Below are 24,482 nucleotides of genomic sequence, written 5' to 3'. Positions count from 1 at the left end.
AGAATTGAAATAAAGTTAGTGGTATTGGAAAGTTCTCACCTCTACCCATTCTGGGATTTCAAGGGAACCCACTCTCAAACAATAACCTGGTCAGGATGGTTGGGGGATGTCATCGAGGAGATGTTGTTGTTTGTGAATCTTCATTTGGAGTTGCTTGGACAGTGAGAAGCTGTGCCCTGTGCTTCCAAGCCTAACCTATGCTTGGAAGGATAGCCCTGTGCTGTTTTCCAGACCTGGGCTCTTTCTGGAAGGATAATGGCAATCAAGAAGTCGGTACAGTAAAACCAGCATTACAGTGGAGGATTAGCCATTTGATAGACTGGCAATTTAAGTGGGGCTGGTTTCTCTATTTGGGTGTGGTAACTTGAAGACTGTATAGAGAAAAATAAGCATATATAGCTAGATAGATAGATAGCTAGATAGATAGGATAGATACTTTTTAACACAGAGACAATTTATTTTATTCAATATATTTTCCTTTTATAGCTCCTACCTCCTCTTTAGAATCTTCCAGTAGCATAGAACAGGAGAAATACTTGCAAGCCTTACTGAATGCTGTTTCTGTCCATCAGAAACTCAGAGGCAACAACACTCTTACTGTCAGGCCAGCCCTTGCTCTGTCTCCAGGTAAGATTTGATAATGCTTCTCTTCTTGACAGCTGCTAATGAAAGGTCAGTTCTATCCCTAGGGTTATTTGTTCCGTTGTTTGTTATTTGTTATGCTGTACCTTCACCAAGACTTGAGACTTAAAAGTTTTACCCTAAAGGGTTATAAGTTTAGCTGTTTCTACTTAGAAATATGCCACTATGAATGTCTGGTAAATAGTAACTAAATTTAGAGATTCAGTTATTTCTTTTTTTATTTTTTAGAGATGGGATCTCACTATGTTGCCCAGTCTGGTCTCAAACTCCTGGGTTCAAGCAGTCTTCCCACTCAGCCCCCCAAAGTATTGGGATTACAGGTGTGAGCCACCACACCCAGCCCAGTTATTTCCTTTTTAAAAATGTAATGAGAGAGGATGTGGGGAATTTAAATAAAGTCACTCTTTTTCCCCCATAGTTGTCTTTCACAGACTTTAAAATATTATGATGTGAAATATGTAAGTTGAACATGTTTGTTAAATGTGTATTTATTAAAATCATCATGTATAAGCTTGAAATTCGCAAAATTTCTGAAGCCTATTAAAATTTTCAGTACAGTTTGTTTTCACTGGATTTGGATGAAGCCATTAAGACTTGTACTAATATTCTGTTTCAGTTATCATGTGATGGAACCCCAAAGGGTTCATGTAGAGGTAACCCCAATGTGTTAGACACAGGAGCATGTGACTTGAGAAGTTGGTCTCTTTGGCTTAATCAGCTATTTGAATTAGCTCAACATAAGCAGAAAGTGGCTTTTCTTGTAAAGTAACACCATGCATGCCTTGCTCCATTTATCATTAAATTCTGATTGCACTTGCCAAACCTAACTCTATAATCTTGCAAATGTGTGTTATGTTATCTCTGATTAATAACAACATTGCCTTGTTATCTCTAATAAAGCTTTTGGTACATAAAAGTACAGTGTTTGGCAGCAATTAAACATGCTACACATGAAGATAACTTTTTGTCATTTGAGTAATGTTAACCCAAACAACATGGTTTTTGTTCTTCTTTTTGGCTGACTTTAGGGACTGAAAGGAGGACTTCAAGAATGTCCACTGTGCTTAAGCAGGTAGTGCCAGGACATTTGGATGTAAACCCATCCAATAGCTTTGCTCGAGGAGGTTAGTAAGATTGATTTTATAACTGAGCACTGATGCAAGCTTAATAACAGAAAACATTTTTCTAGATAGCTGATATTTTAAATCAACTAATTATGGTTCAAATTGTTGTTGATTACCCTCTTCTGAATGAATGGTCAAACTTATTACTAGCATGATGACAGATGAGCTTAGTCTCGTGGGACAAGAAGTATAATAATTGCTGATGTCATATACATTGATAAGTTTGGGAGCATTAGGAGGTAAGGAGAGCATGTCTAAATGATGAGTCAGCCCTGGGAGTATTATTCCATGATACTTCAGATTTGCAGGTCAGAAAGATCGATCAATCACAGAAGTATAGATAGTTCAGGAGAAGTGATTCCAGACCCAAGGAACTCCAGGGCCTTTTATTTTTGCTACTGTCCTCTGAAACACTGGTTTGGAGGATGTGACATCGTGATATCCAGGTAGCTGCTGGCATGAAGAAATAGAGAAAGGCTGAGTTTTTGTTCTTTTAAGCTCCAAAGGTCATCCACTTTGTTCTCTGGAAGTTTATTTGAGATCGTTTCACCTTGCAGAGGAAATTACAGACCAGATATATTTTTTTTTTTATGTGGAGTCTTGCTCTGTCACCCAGGCTGGAGTACAGTGGCACGATCTGATCTCACCCCAAACTCTGCGTCCTGGGTTCAAGCAATTCTCCTGCCTCAGCCTCCTGAGTAGCTGGCATTACAGGCACATGCCACCACGCCCAGATAATTTTTGTATTTTTAGTGGAGACGGGGTTTTGCCATGTTGGTCAGGCTGGACTCGAATTCCTGACCTCATGAGCTGCCTGCCTCAGCCTCCCCAAGTGCTGGGATTACAGGTGTGAGCCACCGCACCTGGCAAGATTTTTTTTTTAAGACAGGGGCTCACTTTGTTGCCCAGAGTGGAGTGCAGTGGAAATATCATAGCTAACTGCAGCCTCAAACTCCTGGGCTTGAGCAATCCTCCTGCCTCAAGCTCCCAAGGAGCTATGACTACAGGTGTATGCCACCACACCCAGCTAACTTTTTAAAATACTTTTTGAGACAGTATGATGCTCACTATGTTGCCAAAGCTGGTCTTGAACTCCTGGCCTGAAGCAGTCCTCCCACCTGGGCTTCCCAAAGTGCTGGGATTACAGGTGTGAGAAAGCACCTGGCCCCAGATATCTCAACTGTAAAGTCCCACTGTCTCACAATGGAGTCACAGAATCTTAGACTCTTCCTCTCACCCCTATATAATGCTGAATTCCCTTAAAAACGTAGTAAGTAGACTGGGTGCGATGGTAAATGCCTGTAATCCCGCACTTTGGGAGGCTGAGGCGAGTGGATCGTCTGAGGTCAGGAGTTCGAGACCAGCCTGGCCAACGTGGTAAAACCTTGTCTCTACTAAAAGTACTAAAATCAGCCAGGTGTGGTGGTGTGCACCTGTAGTCCCAGCTACTCAGGAGACTGAGGCAGGAGAATCGCTTGAACCCTGGATGCGGATGTTGTAGTGAGCCAAGATCACACCATTGCACTTCATCCTGGGCAACAAGAGCAGAACTCTGTCTCTCAATAAATCAGTCAATCAATCACACACACTAAGGAGGTAATCTTGTTTCGCTTGAACATCATCAGTAATGGGAAACTCATTTCTTACATTTGGGAGCAACTCTGTGTGTTGCTTTCTCATATTGACTACCACTTTTACATATTGGCCCTAGTTCTATCCTCTGAGGTTAGAAAGTAAGTCTAATCTCCCACACGAATATCTTCAGGAAAACCTCTTGTCAGGCTTTCTACAAAATTCACTTTTTCCCCTTTTGAAAACCATACATGTCTCCTAGTAATCATATTGGTCCTTTGGATGCTTTCTTTTCCTGCCTTTAGTTAACTCTAAATATCCCCAGTTCAAATGGTTGTAGTCTGCTCACCAACCTTATCACTCTGAACACTCCACAGAATTGAACCCAGAACTCTAGGTGCTCACACAGCCTAAAACTGCATTGGCTATGGGCAGAGCCCCATCACTAGGTTAACCCATGTGGAGATTAATATCATTTTAAATCACTGCTTACATGTGCTATTGTTCTTAAAAATATACTGGTCTTGATGTTTGTTCTTTGGACCTACTAGCAGTGCTATAACTAGAAAATGTCATGGTTTTGGATGTGGACTGAATTTTAGACCTTTCGATCCTGATTTTGTCTACCAGTGCATTTGCTGTTTTTACAGGCTTTTTATCATCCATAGATTTGATCATTGTTGTCATGTGATTCTTTGTTTAAAAAAATGTTGAACAAGCCAGAGCTAAGGACAAAGACCTGCAGCAAAATAATGTATACCTCTCTGAAGAAAAAGATCAATCTGTTCATCTATACTGGTTATGGGTCTTCTCTCTAAAACTCACCAGGCCCATATTTCTAAATCTCTGTCAATCTTTTTAATCCAACATTTGCCAATCTTTCAAACAGTTAACTGTATCACAGAGGATTTTACGGTTATTTCGCCATGACTTATTATAGGAATCAGTGCTTTCTCTTTTTGAGATGGAGTCTTGGTCTGTCGCCCAGGCTAGATTGCTGTGGTGCAAACTCAGCTCACTGTAACCTCTGCCTCCTGGGTTCAAGTGATTCTCCTCCGGCCTCAGCCTCCCAAGTAGCTGGGATTACAGGCACCCGCCACCAGACCTGGCTAATTTTTGTATTTTTAGTAGAGATGGGGTTTCACCATCTTGGCCAGGCTGGTCTTGCACTCCTGATCTTGTGATCCACCTGCCTCGGCCTCCCAAAGTGCTGGGATTACAGACGTGAGCCACCACCCCTGGCCACTTTTTCTTAAGTAATTATAATTAGTCCATTGATAATCCATTTCTAGAATTTGGTTCAGCATCAACATAAAGGTTCTACTTTACAAATTGACTTTTTTCCTTTTTGAGAACCATACACATCTCCTAGTGGTCATATTGGTTTCTTGGATACTTTCTTTTCCTGCCTCATCAGAACTTTCTGTAACTGCAGGATTTCCTAAGAGCTTTCAACCTTCTTCAGTCATTATTCCCATTAATGTGTCAGTCCTTAAAGTTGTATTGGCTTCCTAGGGTTGCCATAACAAAGTGCCACAAATTGGGTGGCTTGAACAACTATAGTCTCACAGTTCTGGAAGCTGAAAGTCTAAGATCAAGGTGTCCGGAGGGTTAGTTCCCTCTGAGGGCTCTGAGGAGGAATCTGTTCCATGCCTTCCTCCTAGCTTCTGGAGGTTTGCTGGCCATCTTTGGCATTGCTTGGTTTCTGGAAGCATCACACCTAAATCTCTGCCTTTATCTTCACATGGCATTCTCCCTCTGTGTCTAGCTCCAGTTTCCCTTTTTATAAGCACACCAGTCATATTGAATTAGGGGCTCATTTTACTCCAGTATGACCTCATCTTAACTAATTATATATATTCTGAGGTACTGGGGGTTAGGACCTACTATAAATTTTGGGAGGGGGACACAGTTCAACCCATTACAGTCATATGTATCATTTTCCTGAATTTTTAGAGTACTATAATTTTAAAGTTTAAGATACAGACTTCATTCTTATCATTTCTTTCTCAGTGGATTCGAACTAAAAGATGGAACAGTGATTTTCTCCTAAGGTTCCTGGTATTTCAGTTGCCAAGCACTCTTGTCAGAATTTGGTTTAAGATTGCCTTTGCCCTTACTGTTTTATTTACCATGTGAAAGTTTATATCATCAGCAAGGCAAGTCAGTAATTTTTCCATTCAACTTTTAGAGAATGCAACTTTCAGCAGATGTCTAGTTAAATGAAGCCCTCCCACCCTGCAACCCGATCTTATATTTTGCCATTGTATACGTCACCATGTTATCTATTCTGACATTTGGCCAGGTGGCCTATAGTATAAATTGTAGCTGCAAAATTGTCTCTCTTTTTATGTTGGTACCTCAGGCTCATGGATTTTCAACAATCTTTTTCTTTTTTTTTTTAGACAGAGACTTGCTCTGTCGCCAGGCTAGAGTGCAGTGACACGATCTCAGCTTGCTGCAACCTCCAACTCACTGCAACCTCCAACTCCCAGGTTCAAGCGATTCTCCTGCCTCAGCCTCCAGAGTAGCTGGGAGTACAGGCACGCACCACCATACCCAGCTAATTTTTGTATTTTTCACAGAGACGGGTTTCACCATGTTGGCCAGGTTTGTCTCGATCTCCTGACCTCATGATCTGCCCACCCTAGCCTCCCAAAGTGCTATGATTACAGGTGTGAGCCACCGCACTCAGCCTCAACAATCTTTTTCAATTACGTTACCGTCTTTTTTTAACATTGGCTTCCGACTCTTGGCTTCTTTTATACAAAGGTATTCCCAGTAGTGGTTATATTCTTATCATGACTCCATTCTTTGCTAATCCTAAAATGCCTCTAAAGGCACCCAGAAGGCTGTATTTACCTTTTCAGATTAAAATCTCCAATTTAACTTATGACCACTATATGCATATCTGAGGCTATAATTATTATTTCTGACACCCTTCTCAAGTACTTTCTGCTGAAAATTACTGTGCATTTGGCTTGTTTCCTTATGACAGTTTTTTACTCCTAACTAGATACCTGTCATTTTGGCATTTTAAGCTAAAATCCAGAAATGTAAATCTCACTCCTTTACTCCATCTCTTAACTCTTCACTCCCAAAGCCTCCAAGACCTTCTAAAGTCCCAGTGATGAATTGGACAAAGAGATACTGCTGTCTCCTGACACCTTCAACGTTCTCTGTTATCTGCTTTCTCTGTTTTTTCCGATAGTGTCATTCCTTCTCCAAGTAGGAGGAATGGACTGGGACAAGCAAGTTAAGGAAGTCTCAAAAGATTCTCTATTAACATGAACATGCCAGGCAGACACACATTCAGATTGGCCAGGGCAAGACTAGGTATAGACACACCCATGCCCTGCAACTAATGCATTTCCTTGTACCTACTCACAGTACAGCCTCTTCATTCTTCCAGTGCTCCATACCACTGTGGGAGGAGCCTCCTATCATTTAATTCTTTTTCTTCTTCTTTTTATTTATTTTTACCCTACCCCCAGTTCTTCTCCCTAACCTTTTTGTTTTTTCTCCTCTGTTTTCACAATACCTTTCATTCCGTTCATTGTCATACAGTCTTAGTTCCTAGTTTTCTTACGTTATTTCCACTGTGTGCCTCTCTTGGTCTGATGAGCCAGGGTTAAAATTGACCTTCACCCTTTCTTCAGTCAGGATGATCACTTTGCATTCAGCATGCATGTTGTTGAGTTCCTAATGCAAGGGATGCATCCTTTTTCACACAAGAACCGCTTTAAAAGTAAGAAGTGAATAGATCACATTGTTTTTCATTTAAAATTAAAACAACATTTAAGCCCAATGGGTGAAGCACATATACTTACAACTTGAATAAATGTCTTTGTTTAGTAGAGAAATGCCTTGAGAAAAATCAGTACTGCCTCTCAAATACCAAAATATAATAGCCAGGTATATTTGAGAAGTAGCCACATGGAGGCAGCTTTTTAATTTTTTATCCCTTACATTTTAAGTTTCTCTACATGTATTATTTTATCATTGAAATAACCTGCAAGATAGGTATATAAAGAGGTCCAGGGAGATTAAGTGACCTGGCCAAGGCCACACAGCAAATATTAATATAACTGGGACTAGAATTAGTTCAGTGTTGCATCCTATCAGTGCAGATAAATTTAGTGAATATATCTTGTGTCTCCATGCACTGGGCCAGGTATAAGATCACAGTGATGAATAAGGCCCCACATGTGACCTAAGCATCTCTTTTCCTTCTCCCCTTTGGTCTGAACATAGCGGAGGAAATTATACCAGTGCATAGGAAACACTGGTTCTCTAAATAATAATGCGTTCCTATGGGGAAAATGAACTGCGCCATGTCTTCCCTGAAGCAGTCACCTTAGCCAGTTCCTGCTGATTGGGCCAAGGTCACATGGTTCCTCAGGTAACAGTACATTAAGAGTTTAGTTACATTCTGATTCAAACCAAAGTCCCACTACTTACAATGTGCAAATTAGGGAAACTCTTAATTCTCAGTGTCTTCATCTTTAAAATTAAGGAATAAATAATATGGATCTTTCAAGTAGTTATGAGGAATAAACAATAATATATGTAAAACATTTAACTTAGTAACTAGCCCATAGTAGCATTTTAATAAATGTTAGTTGTCATTATTATAGTTATTTTTGTCATTGCCATTGCCTAATACTCTGCTGAAATGGGAAGAAAGTCGGTATTTGCATTTGAATGGCTTTGAGCCTTACTGACCTAAGGCAGGAGATAGAAGGCTATGCCCTAGGTCTAGCCAGTGACTTTCAAACTTTTTTTTATCATGACTCTCAGTAAGAAATGCATTTTATATCTATTTGCATATATGCCCATTCATTTTATATCACAATTCAGGCAGTACTAAGGCACATGCAAAATGTATCATGTATATACTGAAACAAAAGTTTTGTGAAACAATATTCATCTGTACCACATGCAGTGCTCATTAGTATTTTCAACTGTTATGTTTCACTTTTTAAAAAGATACTGATTTGACCTACTAAAGTGATTTCCCAAGTTTCCCAATCCACAAGGAGGATCTTGCAGTTTGGAAAAACACTGCTTGAGACGCTTTGCTGGTGTTAAGTGCCCAGAACATCTAGAAATCATTCAGAAAATCTTAAGTAGACCTCAACACCAACAACCAATGCAGTAGTCTAATTCCTGTGGTTAAAATGACTTCCAGATGGGATTATGATTCTCAAAGCCCTCTCTGGCCCCTATCAGTACTGGCCATTTTATCATTGCTGATTTTCTACTAATTGGCAAAAACTCAGCAGTTTTTCATTGATAAGCCTCTATCTGGGGTAAGTCCTTAATGTTTTTCATTTAATATCCCTCTTTTCCCTCTTGCAAATAATAGGGTTGAAGATATAATAATGAGTCACAACAGCTCACAATGGACTGGTGTGCAGAAAGTAAATAATCAACAAATTCTTTGAGTGCCTATATTTCAGGCTCTCAGCATACATACAAGAACAAACGTGATTAGGTTCCCGCCCTTGCAAGCACATGTAAACCAAAAAGTATCTTAGGCAGCTCTCAATAAATTCAGAAGTTTATTTTGCCAAGGTTAAGGACACACCCTGGAGACAGGTCTGTGCCTTTCTCCAACAATGATTTTGAGGGCTTTAATATTTAAACGGGAAAGAGGGAGGGTATGGTAATCCACATGTTGCAAGAGAAAAGGAGCAGGTAGGGGAAGAATCAGTTACGTGTTCGTCTATAAGATAAAGTGAACATAGAGTAGCTACTTGTGGAGAAATTTAACCTTTTAACTATAGCTGTTTGCTTAAAAACAAAAGGAAAGGCAGCCTTCCTGTATGTCTCAGCTTTCAGCTTAATTTTTTCCTTTTGGCATACTGAACTGGAGTCCTGAGTTTTTGTCTTTCTTTCACATACATAACCTTGTAGAGTAAAAGAATATGCAAATAATAATGATGCAATGATCAAAGTTCAAATAGAGCTACTCAGCTTGGGAGCAGTCAGAATGCCTTTCAGAGGTGCTAACATTGCACCTAGATCTTAAGGGTTAAGTAGGAATGTATCAGGTAGGGAAATGGGAGAAATCATTTCAGGCAATGAGACTAGCATAAGAAAGTGTGATGTTTAGGGGAACAGTATCTCAGAATCAGGAACTACTCCAATGTCACTATAATCATCTTAGTGTCCCATATTCAATAGGAAAGTTCAAAATTTTGGCAGGAAGGAGGGCAGGAAGGAGAGCAGTCAGCCAAGACAGAGGAGCCAGCCACACAGTGTGCCTGGGCCATGTCATTGCAAGTCTTCGTTCTGTCTTGCAGTCACATTCTCTGTATGCCGTCAGCCAGCACCTCTGCAGCCCTTACTTTCTGACTTCCTTTGGCCACCAAAGCCATCAGTGCCCTTCATTTTCTGCTTGCAAAGGAGTGAAGTGGGAATGAAAAATCACTTCTAATGATTTTTTTTTTTTTTTGAAACAGTCTCACTCTGTCGCCAGGCGCCAAGCTGAAGTGCAGTAGCACAATCTCGGCTCACTGCAACCTCCGCCTCCCAGGTTCAAGCACTTCTCCTGCCTCAGCCTCCCGAGTAGCTGGGGCCACAAGCGCACACCACCACACCCAGCTAATTTTTGTATTTTTAGTAGAGACGAGGTTTCACCATGTTGGCCAGGATGGTCTCGATCTCTTGACCTCGTGATCTGCCCGCCTTGGCCTCCCGAAGTGCTGGGATTATAGGCTTGAGCCACTGTGCCCGGCCCTAGTTATTTTTATTATGTTATATTTTATATGATTGTGCATTGTATAACATTACTACTACTATTCAAGATTGCGATCCTGAATAAATACAAAATCATTTCCTCTAATTGACTTGAGCAAGTTGTTTGCTTGGAAAGTGCTAAAACTGCTCACAATTCTTGTTATTACCAGGTAAAGTTTGCCATTACCATAAACCTCTCTTTCTGATGGAAAAAAAAATTACTCAAATTACAAAACTATTATCTCTAACACTGCCTGTCATTTTTGTGCAAGTAGGGATTTCAAGAGAAGTCATTACTTCAGTCATCACAAGCTATATTATTAATGGTATTGGGTATTGTCACAGGATTATGACTTTTTGCTGCTTATAACTATGGAAAATAATATAATTTCCAAATGAAAAGAGAAGAAGGAAGATAGCGTGGCAATGCTTAATCCTCTACTGCAAAAACATGCCCTTAGTTATTCCAAATGGTTGCTAGAGCTTCATTTTTTCCTGGTGTGATGACCTTGCTCAAAGAACAAATGTGTTGTACAACACGGAGCATTCACCAATCAGTCTCCTTCAATATTAGGACCAACGTATTTCTACCATCTACACATACACACCCCAAATTCCTTAATTTTATTATATAAATTTGTTTCTGACTGAATGACAGTCTTCAAAAGCTTATTCCATTTGGTATAATTTTTTAGTGGCACCTTCTGCTGTGTGCTGTCCATTTCATTGTGCTTATAGTATTTATAAACAGGTGCTGAAATTTCATTTAACAGGTACTCAATGCATCTTTTTTTGTGACTGTGCAGCTTTTTGTTTGTTAATTAAATCTTCTACTTTTATTATATTTATATTTTTCCCCTGTTAATTTAAAAAATTAAATAGCCTATTCTTCTCTTACTCAGTCTGCCCTGACATTTACTGCTATATACATTTTATTTCTCTTTCTGTCTTTAATCTTACCTACCAGTGCATGGGTACAGAGATAAATGTTTTACTCAGTCAAATTCCAAATCTTCAGCTAAGGGAAGAGTTCGTAATCAAGGTACTGTATTATGTGTCCTAATATGTCACTCTTTTAAACCATCTTCATGTGCAACTGCATATGTTACAAGTAAATTTTTTTGCATTTGTAAAATTACATCATTTCTTCTCATCTGCATTCTGAATTTCCTGTGATTCCATTTACAGAAAAGGTGATACTTGCCATAATGTCTTAAGAAAAACCTCATAGACTACATAGAAAGATTCATGTGGCTGGGCATGGTGGCTCACGCCTGTAATCCCAGCACTTTGGGAGGCCAAGGCAGGTGGATCACCTGAGGCTGGAAGTTTGAGACCATCCTGACCAACGTGGTGAAACCCTGTCTCTAAAATAAAAATACAAAAATTAGCCAGGCGTGGTGGTACGCGTCTGTAATCCCAGCTACTCGGGAGGCTGAGGCAGGAGAATTGCTTGAACCCGGGAGGCAGAGGTTGCAGTGGGCTGAGATCACGCCACTGCGCTCCAGCCTGGGCACAAAAGCGAGACTCTGTCAAAAAAAAAAATCATGCATGTGAAGCTGAAATCACCAATGAAAACTTTTCTTGGGAACTAGTCTCCTGACCCCATAAATTCTTAGAAAGAGAAGCAGATGCGACATTGTCATGGTGACTTCTGGTCACCTAGAAACATGACTTTGATTTAATACTGGGAGAAGACTAAAGCTTCTCAATCAGCCTTCCTAGACCTGAAGAAGAAACCCACTTTAGGGAGGCAGTAGGAAAGTCCTGTATGCCTGTGACGCCATCATTGAGATGAACACCACAGTTCTACAGGGATTTATGAGGGCTTCTTGCTTTTAAGGTGATACAGTGCTAGTCAAATTTGAGAATTAGTACATGCCTTTGTGTCTGGATGTTTGATATATAATAGTCTCACTTGCATGTAGAGATCTTGATTTTCCTAATTAATATAACTAAGATCAGCTTATCTCATTGAGACTCTTCTAGCATGTCAGCTTGCCCTTTCTCTTTGAAGATACCTGCTTCTGGCTGGGCACAGTGGCTCATGCCTATAATCCCAGCACTTTGGGATGCTGCGGTGGGAGGATTACCTGAGGTCAAGTTTGAAACCAGCCTGACCAACATGGGGAAACCCATCTCTACTAAAAATACAAAGTTAGCCAGGCATGGTGGCGCATGCCTGTAATCCCAGCTACTGGGGAGGCTGAGGTAGGAGAATTGCTTAAACCTGGGAGGCAGAGGTTGTAGGGAGCCCAGATCACGCCATTGCACTCCAGCCTGGGCAACAGGAGTAAAACTCCATCTCAAAAAAAAAAAAAAAAAGATCTCTCTTTCTTACTGTACATTTTATTTTATTTATTATTTATTTTTGAGACACTGTCTCGTTCTGTTGCCCGGTCTGTAGTGTAGTGGTGCTATCTCAACTCACTGCACCCTCCACCTCCTGGGGTCAAGTGATCCTCCCATCTCAGCCTCGAAAGTAAGTGGGACTACAGGCATGCACTACCCAGCTAATTTTTGTATTTTTTTTAAGGTAGAGATGGGGTTTCACCTTGTTGCCCAGGCTAGCCTCAAACTCCTGGGCTCAAGTGATCTGCCCACCTTGGCCTCCCAAAGTGCTGGTATTACAGGTGTGAGCCACCATGCCCATTACTAAATCTATAATTTCTCATTCTTCATGGATACTGGAAAAAAATATATAATCTTGTTTAGAGTTACAGTGTTTTGGCATGATATACAAATATTAATTCCAAATCTAGATTTGAGTAGACTTATTAAGTTTCTATTTTATATCTTTAAATGTCTTGTCAAACTGATCAAATAAGCAAAAGAATGTTCCTTACTTTTTTCATGAAGCCCTGAGAAATTGAGTAACTCAGCATTCGCCTTCCTAGACTTTATTCGTATCTCCTGCCAGCAATTTTTGTTTCCAGTATCAATGCACTGCTTCTACTTATGATCTTAGTATTTACTTTTAAATCCTGAATTTACATCCAAATATAAAATAGGATTGATTTGGGTGATTTTGTGGGTCCTTCTGAGGCTAAGATTGAATGATTTTGAAATGCTATATTGAATGTTTATGTTACAAAAGTAAGTAACAAATGACCATGTGACTTATGATTTTTAGATTAATTAACTTGCGATGGCCTCTAAAACTGTAGCTCCAGAGAAGGCAGCTTTTTCCTTAGTCAGTAGCAGTCCCACATTCGATGTTCTGACTCCATTATTTTGACTTTTGTGAAGGTGTGTGGGCAAGTCTCCGCTCTAGCACTCGCTTGATCAGCTCTCCAACATCCTTCATTGATGTTGGCGCCCGGCTGGCAGGCAAGGATCACTCGGCCTCCTTCAGTAACAGCACCTACCTACAAAACCAGCTCTTGAAACGGCAAGCAGCCCTTTACATATTTGGTGAAAAGTCACAACTAAGGGTAAGATTTCTTTTTTCTCACTTAGAAACTTCATGGATGCACTCGATCTGTTTATAAAACCTGCATCACAAACCAGCTTTCCTAGAATTTTTTTTTACAGCATGATTCTTAACCTGGAGTTAATAATCAGTCTCAAAAAAATGAGCTCTCCTTTTATATTTATTTATACACATACTAATATTAATATAGATATATACACATAAATACATATGCATATTTATTAGCCATGAAAATAAATATTTATTCATAATCGTAAAAAATCAACATAAACATCAGAAATATTAGGAAGTATACATACAAAAAAAGAAATAAGGCTTAATCAGGCTGTATTTTCAACAGCTTTGATTCAGTTTCCACAGGAATCTGCCCAAAGCAAAACAGATAGTTTTCTTGTTGTAAACCTATTGATTAAAAAGGGTACAGAAAGATAGAGGAATGGGGAGAGGAAGACTGTGGTACCATGTATGGAGGCAAGGCAAGGCCAAGGGTAGGTTTTATAAGTAACACTTGTTAAGACTTTGCAAGGCTATACAGATAGACTCACATATCCTAAGACATGTTAGAAAATTCAAAATACTAGATGCTAATGAACTTTATTCTTACTGTTAAATTGTTGTGCTGAAGAGCTTCACTATGCTGAGGGCCCATAAATTGTAAAGATGGTCTTTTCCTCCAAAAACAACGATAATTCCTTGAGTTTAATGTTTTGCAAGTCACACATTACAAAATAAATTTCATTACTATCAATAGGTGTATAGGACATGAAAGGACATGAAAGAAATCTCCTCAGCGTTTAGGTCAGTGCTGCAGTTGGCATTGGACAACCAAGACAGACCTCTGGCTGAACCGTGGAACAGAAACTGTGAGCCGGGTGCCCTTAGCAAGATACCACATGCTTGGCCCTTAAGACGCCAGTGACTTAGTCATCTCTTCTGTAGCAGGCTGGCCTTGCTAGTTCATCTCCCACTGCCTGGACTGCTGCAACCACTTAGTCACCAACCTTTAGGGTAGAGGGTATAAAACTGCTGGGTAATGCTTAATTTTTAAATCTGTATATGTATCTTCTGATATAGTAGATAATTTTATATCCAGAAAATAGAACACTTTTCAACAGCAATCCAGGGTTGCTGGTACCAGTGTCTTTTCCAGAGCACAGACTTTCCGTGCTTCCACACACCACTTACTCGTGATACGAATCACTCTCCGAGGTTTAGCTCCTGAATACTCACCTCTGCCATTCTCTTTGCACATCGTTTCTCAGATTAGCTGTGTCACCATACATGCTGGAGTAAGAAAGACTTGAGATGCAGACTTTTTCCTTCCCTCTCTTCCTTCAGCCCTCTTTCTTTTTCTTTCTGTCCTTCCTCAATAAAGTGTGTCTGTGTCTGTGTGTGTGTGTGTGTGTGTGTGTGTGTGTGTGTGTGTGTGTGTATTTTTTTGTTGTTGTTGAGACAGGATCTCCCTCTGTCACCAGGCTGGAGCGCAGTGGCGCTATCTCAGCTCACTACAACCTCCACCTCCCGGGTTCAAGCGATTCTTCTGCCTCGGCCTTCCAAGTAGTTGGGACTACAGGCGCGTGCCACCACACACAGCTAATTCCAATTTTTTTTTTTTTATATTTGTATTTTTAGTGAAGAAGGGGTTTCACCACATTGGCCAGGATGGTCTCGATCTGTTGACCTCATGATCTGCCTGCCTCGGCCTCCCAAAGAGCTGGGATTACAGGGGTGAGCCACAACGCCTGGCCAAGTATTACTATTTTTAAAAATGTAATCGCACCATTCTGGCACAATAGTTGTTAGCAATTTTATATATTTCATTCAGGTTTTATCTTTCATTCAGTTTTGTGTGTAGAATATGGCTCTGTATCTGCCTGATATGTGCCACATTCTAGCTAACACAGTGCTGTCCATTTACAATTCCACACCTTTTTCTTCCGACAAAGAAGCATAAAGGAAAGCGAATAAATTCCAGTGACTTACTCTGAAAATATTTTTGAATTTGGCCTTCTTTACCTAGGTAAATTCACATACTTGAATACTTTGTTAGGAGGAACAAATTCCTTACAGCCTAATGGAGGGTCTCAGTACTTTGGCTGGTAACTCCTGGTTTGTAAGATAGGCATACCTAGCGCACGTATAGCTGGGAAATAGGAATCTATTTTCCAGAGAAGTGAACTGTGTTTTATCTATTACAAGTTTTTAAAAATAATAGAGAGGAACTCATGTATATTGCTAGGTTCTTTATCTTAAGTCTTAACATCGTGTTTGCATGTCATGTCAGATAGTAGTCTTCATAACTACGTTAGTCACTGTTCATCCCATATTGTTGGTTGTTTAGGTTTCTTTATCTTCTGTATATAAAATTACAGTCACAATTCTAAGCATATAGGTTCTGTTATTTTTTTTTATTGAGATACCATTCCCTAGGGTTTTTTTCCTATTACATTATTTCCTTAGAGTAGCTTCCTTAAAATGGAATTATTAAGACAAAGGAAAAATTGTAAAATACACATAACAAGATTTATCATCTTAACCATTTGTACGTGTATGACTCAGTATTATTAAGTACATTCATGTTGCTGTGCAACCAATCTCCAGAAAGCAGTTTTGCTCTTAGAAAAGCAGATGGTCCAGCAAGAGTAATTTGGGCAAAACAAAAAGAAAGTGGAAAAATTTTGAGAATAATAATTCATTCTTTGGCATGAAAAGTTAGAGGACTCATGCCAATCTTCTTCAGAGCTAGGCAACCAGATTATTAAAATGAAATATACCAGTAGGCCATCATATAGCATTCTTTAATTATAATGCAACACTCATACCCACACAAAATGAATTAAATATGGATTAAAGATGTAAATGAAAAAGTAATCAAATAGGCCGGGCGCGGTGGCTCAAGCCTGTAATCCCAGCACTTTGGGAGGCCGAGGCGGGTGGATCACGAGGTCAAGAGATCGAGACCATCCTGGTCAACATGGTGAAACCCCGTCTCTACTAAAAAACTACAAAAAATTAGCTGGGCATGGTGGCGCGTGCCTGTAATCCCAGCTACTCAGGAGGCTGAGGCAGGAGAATTGCCTGAACCCAGGAGGCGGAGGTTGCGGTGAGCCGAGATCGCGCCATTGCACTCCAGCCTGGGTAACAAGAGCGAAACTCCGTCTCAAAAAAAAAAAAAAAAAAAAAAGTACTCAAATAAATATAGGTTGATACACATGTCATATTAAGTGAAAAAATATTATCCCAAAGATAGAAATGAACAAAACCTTTCATGGTTTTTTTTTTTTTTTTTACAAACTCATTGGCAGCCTCTGCAGCTGTGTGGCCCCGCCTAACTATTTCAGTGCACTGCCCCATTGAAAACATCACTGTCTTACCTATAGTACTTCATCTCCTAACTCTCTGAATCTTCATCCACAGAACTTCAAGGTAGAATTTGCTTTAAATTGTGAGTTTGTTCCTGTTGAATTTCATGAAATCCGACAAGTGAAAGCCAGTTTTAAGAAGCTGATGAGGGCTTGTATCCCAAGCACCATCCCGACTGACTCAGAAGTGACCTTCTTGAAAGCACTGGGAGATTCTGAGTGGTTCCCACAGGTAATGCCTGCAACTGCTTCTTTATCTCAAAGAAACAGAAGCCAAGCAGAAATATAGAGCTGTATTTGAGAAAAAAATACTTTGTTCCCCCACTACTTAACATTCTCCTCCTTCATTGTGTGCCATCTGTAAAGGCCTTTCAGTTTCAGGAAGTCATCTGGTATTGGAGGTGAGGGAGTAGTAATCCTGATCACTGGGTTTTTATCTCTGTGTAATTGAAAGTTTGGTGTCTGTAGGACACTATTTTAGATGGAAACTTTTTATGTTCAGTAGATTTAGTCAGCATGTATTTACAGGGCTCTTGCCTAGTTGTCAATACAGTAAGGATCCAGGGCAGATGGCAATTTCTGCATGACTCAAAGAGCTCTCACCTTTCATTTGTCTGCCTGTTCAAGGTCTCTAGATTTTAGATTATCCCCAAACCAGCCACCAAAGGCACACTGGATGCCCCCAAACCTACCTAAGGCTTGAGAAAAATGTCTGTCTTTCAGTTCATTCAACCTTGGGATATTCTTAATTGAACTTTTATGGAGAAATTAGAGGGTCTTGTCTTTAGGCCCCTTTATTTCTTATGTTACCCAGGCTGGTCTTGAACTCCTGGCCTCAAGTGATCCTCCCACCTTGACCTCCCAAATTGCTACAATTACAGGCGTGAGCTGCCACACCTGGCCCCCATTATTTCTTACCACCTTGCAGAAATTCCCAGCCCCCTGCCACCATCTACTTCTAAGCATCCTGCCTCTCTGGAGGAGGAAAAGGGGTTGTTTCCCACAACACATTGGACTAAAAGGCAAGAAAAAAAAAAAAAGAAAATGATGTCAGTACCCAGGTCAGTAACTGTTCTCAAGATACTTAAACCAAAGAGAAATGCTGCCACACACACAATTGGCTATAAATGTATCATGCCGTGTTCATTATTATTAAGGCAATTTAGGGTGCTTTGCATACCCATGGAAGGAACTGATCAATACTCCTTTCTGTCCCTAGGCTATGAGCCCCAACTCCAAACGGACCCCACCACCCAACTTACCCATCCATGTTTCTGATACATTCTGTGCTCTGCTTTTTGCTAGAAAGTGGACCTGTACCAAAAGTTAGGGACTAAAGACAGTGGAAAATAATTGCCCACTTAGGATACTGACATTTTAAAAGTGAACTCTTAAAGCAAATTCTTTTTTCAAGTTTTATTTTGGGTTCAGGGGTACATATATAGGTTTGTTATATAGGTAAATTGCATGTCTTGGGAGTTTGGTGTACAGATTATTTCATCACCGAGGTAATAAGCATAGTACCTGATAGGTAGTTTTTTTTATCCTCACCCTCCTCTCATTTCCAACCTTAAGTACACCCCACGCGTCTCTTCCCTTCTTTGTGTCCATGTGTACTCAATGTTTAGCTCCCACTTAGAAGTGAGAACATGCAGTATTTGGTTTGCCGTTCCTGCATTAGTTCGCTTCAGCTGTGTTACTGCAGAGGACATGAGCTTATTCTTTTTATGGCTATGTAGTATTCCATGGTGTATATGTACCATATTTTCTTTATCTATTCTACCATTGATGGGCATATAGGTAACTCCATGTCTTTGCTATTGTGAATAGTGCTACACTGAACATACGTGTGCATGTGTCTTCATGGTAGAACAATTTATATTCCTTTGGGTATATACTTAGCAATGGGATTGCTAGGTTAAATGGGCCAACTACTTTCCACAATGGCTGAACTAATTGACATTCCCATTAGCCTTGTTATAAGTGTTCCCTTTTCTCCACAGGCTCGCCGACATCTATTATTTTTTGGCTTTTTAATAATAGACATTTCTTAGAACAAATTCTGAGCCCAGGAGAATTCAGGCCTGGTGATAGCTATGTTGTAGAAACACTGTGTGAGGAGCTTCTCATTACTGAGTAGGACATTTGCCTTATTCCTGTGTTTAAAGTAGCCTCGCTTTGTTTAAGATATGGTTTTTTTCATTTTTGTTCTTGTTCTGAGTTGGATTCAAATTGCAAATTATGTCTGATAAAATATTTTTTAAAACTAGAATGCTATACATTTGGTTTTAAAATCTATATGCTTTGTTTCCTGTGATCCATGTTAGAGGAAGTAAAAAATAAATAAATAAAAAATAAAATCTATATGCTATTCTCATACCTTGTTTATTAAGGACTTTGAGCCAACTGATATAGCTTTAAAAACTTAGCACAAATATAAAGTTTTATTCTCATTTAGTACACAGTACAGACAAATCAGCCTCCTGAGTAGCTGGGACTACAGGCACGTGCTGCCATGCCTGGCTGATTTTTTTATGTTTTGTAGAGATACGGTTTTAACATGTTGCCCAGGTGATCTTGAACTCTTGAGTTCAAGCAGTCCTCCCGCCTCAGCCTCCCAAAATGCTGGGATTACAGGTGTTGAGCCACCATGCCCACCAGGAGTATCTTTTTTAAACATGTAATTCACTTACCATGAAATTTATCCTTATGATAAAAGCGTACAACCCAATGCTTTCTGGTATATCCACAACATTGTGTAACTATCACCACTATCTAATTCCCAAAAAATTAGGAGTATCTGAAATAGAATGTATTGCATCATGGAAAAACAAATTTTAAATCCAATAAAATTCATCTGAATTTTCTTCCTTTGTTGGGAAATTCACATAGAAGCTTTATCTTTTGTACTCTATGGAATTATAGCTCACCTACTTTTGAGGGAATCATGTAAGGTCATTTATTTCATTATGTATTACTAGAATGTATTGTTTTAAAGTGTGTCTACTTTTTTAAAAGTATCATTTTGTTGTTTTATTGAGATGGGTGTCTCACTATATTGCCCAGGTCATTTGAACTCCTAACCTCAAATGACCTGCCCGCCTTGGCCTCCCAAAGTGCTGGGATTATGGGCATGAGTCACTACACCCAGACAAAAGTATCATTGTTTAATCTTGATATGGAAGAACTTTTAAGTATTTATGTTTTTTCCTTTAATTTTTTTTTTCTTTTCTTTTCTTTTCTTTTTCTTTCCATGAAGTGGCTTTAAAATAACCTTTAAGTATTTGGTTTTGCAGTACCCATGGAAGGAACTGGTTCTTTTGTCCAAGCGTTTTATCCCTAACTTGTTTGATTATCCAGGGTTGAAAGCAACTCTGACTTGTGTACTCAGAAAGTGCTTGGTCTAATAATTGTGTTTTTCACTATCTTAGCTTCACAGAATATTGCAGCTGGCTGTGGTTGTATCAGAAGTACTTGAGAATGGTTCCTCGGTTTTGGTCTGTTTGGAGGAAGGCTGGGACATCACTGCACAAGTAAATTATTAGACATATTTTTGGATAGTTCATTTTATATTTATATTTCCATTTGGTTGTTTCTGAATTCTTCAGATGAATCTTTTGTATAATGACTAATATGTTTATGGACAGAGAAAGCCCTGTGTTTAACATCACCTGGTATCCATCAGAAAACTCTGTACCGTGAGCTCTCAGCCCCTACACAGCCTGGAGCTCTGGCTTCAGGCATCAAGCTGTTCCATCCACAGATGTACCCTGCAGGCTTGCAGATGGAGCCCTTGACCAGCAGTGTAAGGGGTGGACCAACCTTCCTGGGTTTTTCAGTCCATCCCCTGGCTCTCTATAAGCCCCGCCTTAAGTCTCTCCAGAGTGAAAAGAAACAGTGTCAGTTCAGGCTACATTAAGACATTAATCTGCATCTGCCAAAAAGTAGAATCAATCTGAACTGATCCCCTGACCTCTGATTAACTTAGGAAAAGGTTGCCATCAGCAAACTGGCCAGTTAAGGATTAAAGTCTTAATTCCCTGAATGTAAACTTGTAGCCAAAATGAATTTGAGTTTTAGTTTTTACTGGAAAGTTTACAGAATTCATTTTATTGGCCAGCCTGGAATGGTTAGTGAACAAATTTGCTGTCCAGGTAACTTTGTGATTTAGCTAGCATCAGAAAGAAGTGCTTTTATCTTAGTAATAGGACTTTTTTTTTTTCAGAACTAAAATTAATGACAAATCCATCCTGCTTGTGCCCTAGGTGACATCCCTGGTTCAGTTACTCAGTGATCCCTTTTATAGGACACTTGAAGGCTTCCGGATGTTGGTTGAAAAAGAGTGGCTCTCTTTCGGTCACAAATTCAATCAGCGGAGCAGCTTGACCCTCAACTGTCAGGGGAGCGGTTTTGCTCCAGTATTCTTACAGTTCTTAGACTGTGTACACCAGGTAAGTAGAGAAAGACTGAGTTGACTTGATGTGAAGGAAAGAATACAACATACTAGCATTGATGGAGCATTGCGATGGTATGCCAGGTACCTTCCTGTCAGAATTCTGATTAACTCAGCCATAGGACATGCTGAAATCTTAGCAGTAGACTCCTAGGAATGGAAAAGAAAAAAAACTGGTTGGTTTCTGAAACTGGAACAGCTAAGCTGGCTATTGGGCTTGCCCCAAGTGAAGTAGCCAGCACTCTAAATTACTGTCTTCAAAGAAGAGGAGCAAACTTGGGCTTATTACCTAAGAACAAAATCTCTAGGTTTTTGGGGGTCCTGAAATCCAGCACATGGTCTGCCCAGTTTGGGAGGACCCTAGCCTGTGCCTGGGAACATAAGAGGTAAAGTCTAACCCCTGGAGAAATAATCAGGGTCCAGTCAGACAGGCGTATAGGCTTGAGAACACTGGTCATTTCTACCACATTGAGAAAATGTGTTACATACACACCATGAAATACTATGCAGCCATAAAAAAGAATGAAATCATATCTTTTGCAATGACATGTATGTAGCTGGAGGCAATTATCCTAAGCAAATTAATGAAGAAGGAGAAAATCAAATACTTCATAGTCTCACTTATAAGTGGGAACTCAAGTATATCCATTCAAATGCGGTGAGAGTAGGGGAGATGGGAGTGTTCCAGGCTCCCTCCTGCCTTCATCCCAGGCACATCAGATACAGACCTCTGGATGGGGCCTTGGTCAGGATTGGGTTTGAGAAGTGGATGGCACTGAGCTTGCAAGTTGAAGACTGAATTGGCCTAGGAAAAGCAGGCCTATTTCCAGCTTTGTTTCATTTGACCACAATCCCAGGGTTGGATGAATGGGTTCTGGCATGTCAAACATATTTGTGGGAATGGTGAGCCTCGTTGAAACACACTGGCCTCTAATACCGATTGGAAAGAAAGGTAGAACTATGTTTTCAGGAACCAGAGATGAAACTAAGTCTTCTGATGACACCAAGTTAGTATGTGGTTATGTTCTGTTTTTATTCTAATAATCACTTCATCAACTTTCTAAATCACTACATAATTTTTGTAAATAACAGCTTTGTTGAACTATGTATCATACTGTTCTCCTATTTAAAATGTTCAGTAGTTTTGAGTCTATTCACAAAGTTCTGTAACAATTACCACAGTCAATTTTAGAGCATCTTATCACTCCAGAAACTCCATACTCATGAGCAGTGACTTCCCAACCTTCCACCCCACACACAGGAGGCTATGTTTTTGTTTTGTTTTTTTTTCTTAAAGATGGGGTTTCACCATGATGGCCAGGCTGGTCTTGAACTCCTGACCTCAGGTGATCCACCCACCTTGGCCTCCCAAATGCTAGAATTACAGGCGTGAGCCACCGCGCCCGGCCTGAGGCTATGTTTTTTACTGTTCTAATTTACTTATTAATGAAAAGACCTATTGAAGAATTTTAATTGATCTGTCCCAGCAGCAACTGGAGTTGCTGGTCACAAGGTTAAGTGTGTACCTTTAAACTCTTTGCAGCAAATAGTGTACTATATTTGTTTTCTGTTTGAATATTGACCCTTTTATTCATACTCCTTTTGGCAAATAGATGAGGGAGAAGTGTGGAGACCATTGTCTCTGAAACAGAAAGCTTGCCTGAGTCCAAAGGAGAGGAGGAAGCATCTCTTCTCACTTCTAGGCAAGTGAAAGCATATGAGTTCCTCATGAAAGCACTTCTTTTCATGCTTATCTTTTTATTATGCTTACCAAATGGACGGGACTATTTCCTGCCTCCATATACCAACCACCATTATTAACAATAATGACTAATATGTGTTGACTGCTTACTATGTGCTAGGCACTGTTCTGAGCACTATACATGTTATTTTAGTTCATAATTATTTGAATCTTTTGCTAACCCTCACCCTCCCACTTCATTTATATTTCTAATGAGTCATGTATAGACTTTTTTGATAGCATCTATAACACTAAGGTATATTGATTTGTATGTAACTATTGCCCTCTCCTTAGTCTGAGAATTCCTGGGAACAGGGACTATGTCATACTAGTTTTCATATCCCTAGTATCTAACACAATTACAGTTTCAGTCCCTGGAATATAATAGACAATATATAGATAATATCAATGAATACGAATTTGAAAGACCACAAGTCTTGTTCATGCTCATCCATCATCAAGACCATCTAGAATATCCTATGTAGAACTGCTGGCATAATCTTCCAAAAGCTCAGATGCGATGCTGTTATTCCCCTCCACAGAAGTCTTCAAGGCAAACAAACAAAAACCTTCAATGGCTCCACATGTCATAAAGAATTACCCTTCCACATATCCAATTTGAATATAAGTGCGGGAAACCAAAATGTCCTACAACAGGTGAATGGCAACACAAACTGGGATACATCCATACTGTGGACTACTACTCAACAATAAAAAGGAATTAATTACTGGCACATGCAACAACTTAAAGGGATCTCAAGGACATTATATTGAATGAGAAAAAAAAGCAATCTCAAAGGGTCCAATTGGGTATGATTCCATGTATATAATTTTTTTTTTTTTTTGAGACAGAGTATCACTCTCTCTCCTCGGTTGGAATGTAGTTGTATGATCTCAGCCCACTACAGCCTCCACCTCCCAGGCTCACACGATCCTCTCACCTTGGCCTCCCAAGTAGCTGGGATCACAGGTGCACACTACCACACCTGGTTAATTTTTTTTTTTTTTTTTTTTGAGACGGAGTTTCGCTCTTGTTACCCAGGCTGGAGTGCAATGGCGCGATCTCGGCTCACCGCAACCTCCGCCTCCTGGGTTCAGGCAATTCTCCTGCCTCAGCCTCCTGAGTAGCTGGGATTACAGGCACGCACCACCATGCCCAGCTAATGTTTTTGTATTTTTATTAGAGACGGGGTTTCACCATGTTGACCAGGATGGTCTCGATCTCTTGACCTCGTGATCCACCCGCCTCGGCCTCCCAAAGTGCTGGGATTACAGGCTTGAGCCACCGCGCCCGGCCAGAATAGTCTTTCAGTCTCCCCGTCGGGGAATCGAACCCCGGTCTCCCGCGTGACAGGCGGGGATACTCACCACTATACTAACGAGGACAATTTTTTGTATTTTTGGTAGAGAC

General features: G+C 40.0%; 1 protein-coding gene and 1 non-coding gene across 3 annotated transcripts in view; one reads left to right on the top strand and one right to left on the bottom strand.

Moving 5' to 3' along the window:
• The window catches only part of SBF2 (SET binding factor 2), a 479,501-nt gene that overhangs the window by 427,089 nt on the left and 27,930 nt on the right, over positions 1-24,482 (top strand). Inside the window, exons 28-33 of one of the 2 annotated variants that reach the window (XM_032241012.1) lie at positions 487-627; positions 1,671-1,766; positions 13,332-13,516; positions 16,933-17,109; positions 20,309-20,410; positions 21,143-21,328. In XM_032241012.1, coding sequence (XP_032096903.1) covers positions 487-627; positions 1,671-1,766; positions 13,332-13,516; positions 16,933-17,109; positions 20,309-20,410; positions 21,143-21,328 — 887 coding nt within the window. The remainder of the gene's footprint in view (positions 1-486; positions 628-1,670; positions 1,767-13,331; positions 13,517-16,932; positions 17,110-20,308; positions 20,411-21,142; positions 21,329-24,482) is intronic. The other variant, XM_032241013.1, reaches the window with a different exon arrangement.
• TRNAD-GUC lies at positions 24,385-24,456 on the bottom strand. Its single transcript has one exon. It is a non-coding gene; the product is annotated as a tRNA-Asp (tRNA).

The sequence above is a fragment of the Sapajus apella genome, unplaced genomic scaffold (assembly GCF_009761245.1).
Source record: "Sapajus apella isolate SASKATOON/1434 unplaced genomic scaffold, GSC_monkey_1.0 scaffold47, whole genome shotgun sequence".
Lineage (NCBI taxonomy): Eukaryota > Metazoa > Chordata > Mammalia > Primates > Cebidae > Sapajus > Sapajus apella.
This window is presented reverse-complemented; position numbering and strand designations above follow the sequence as displayed.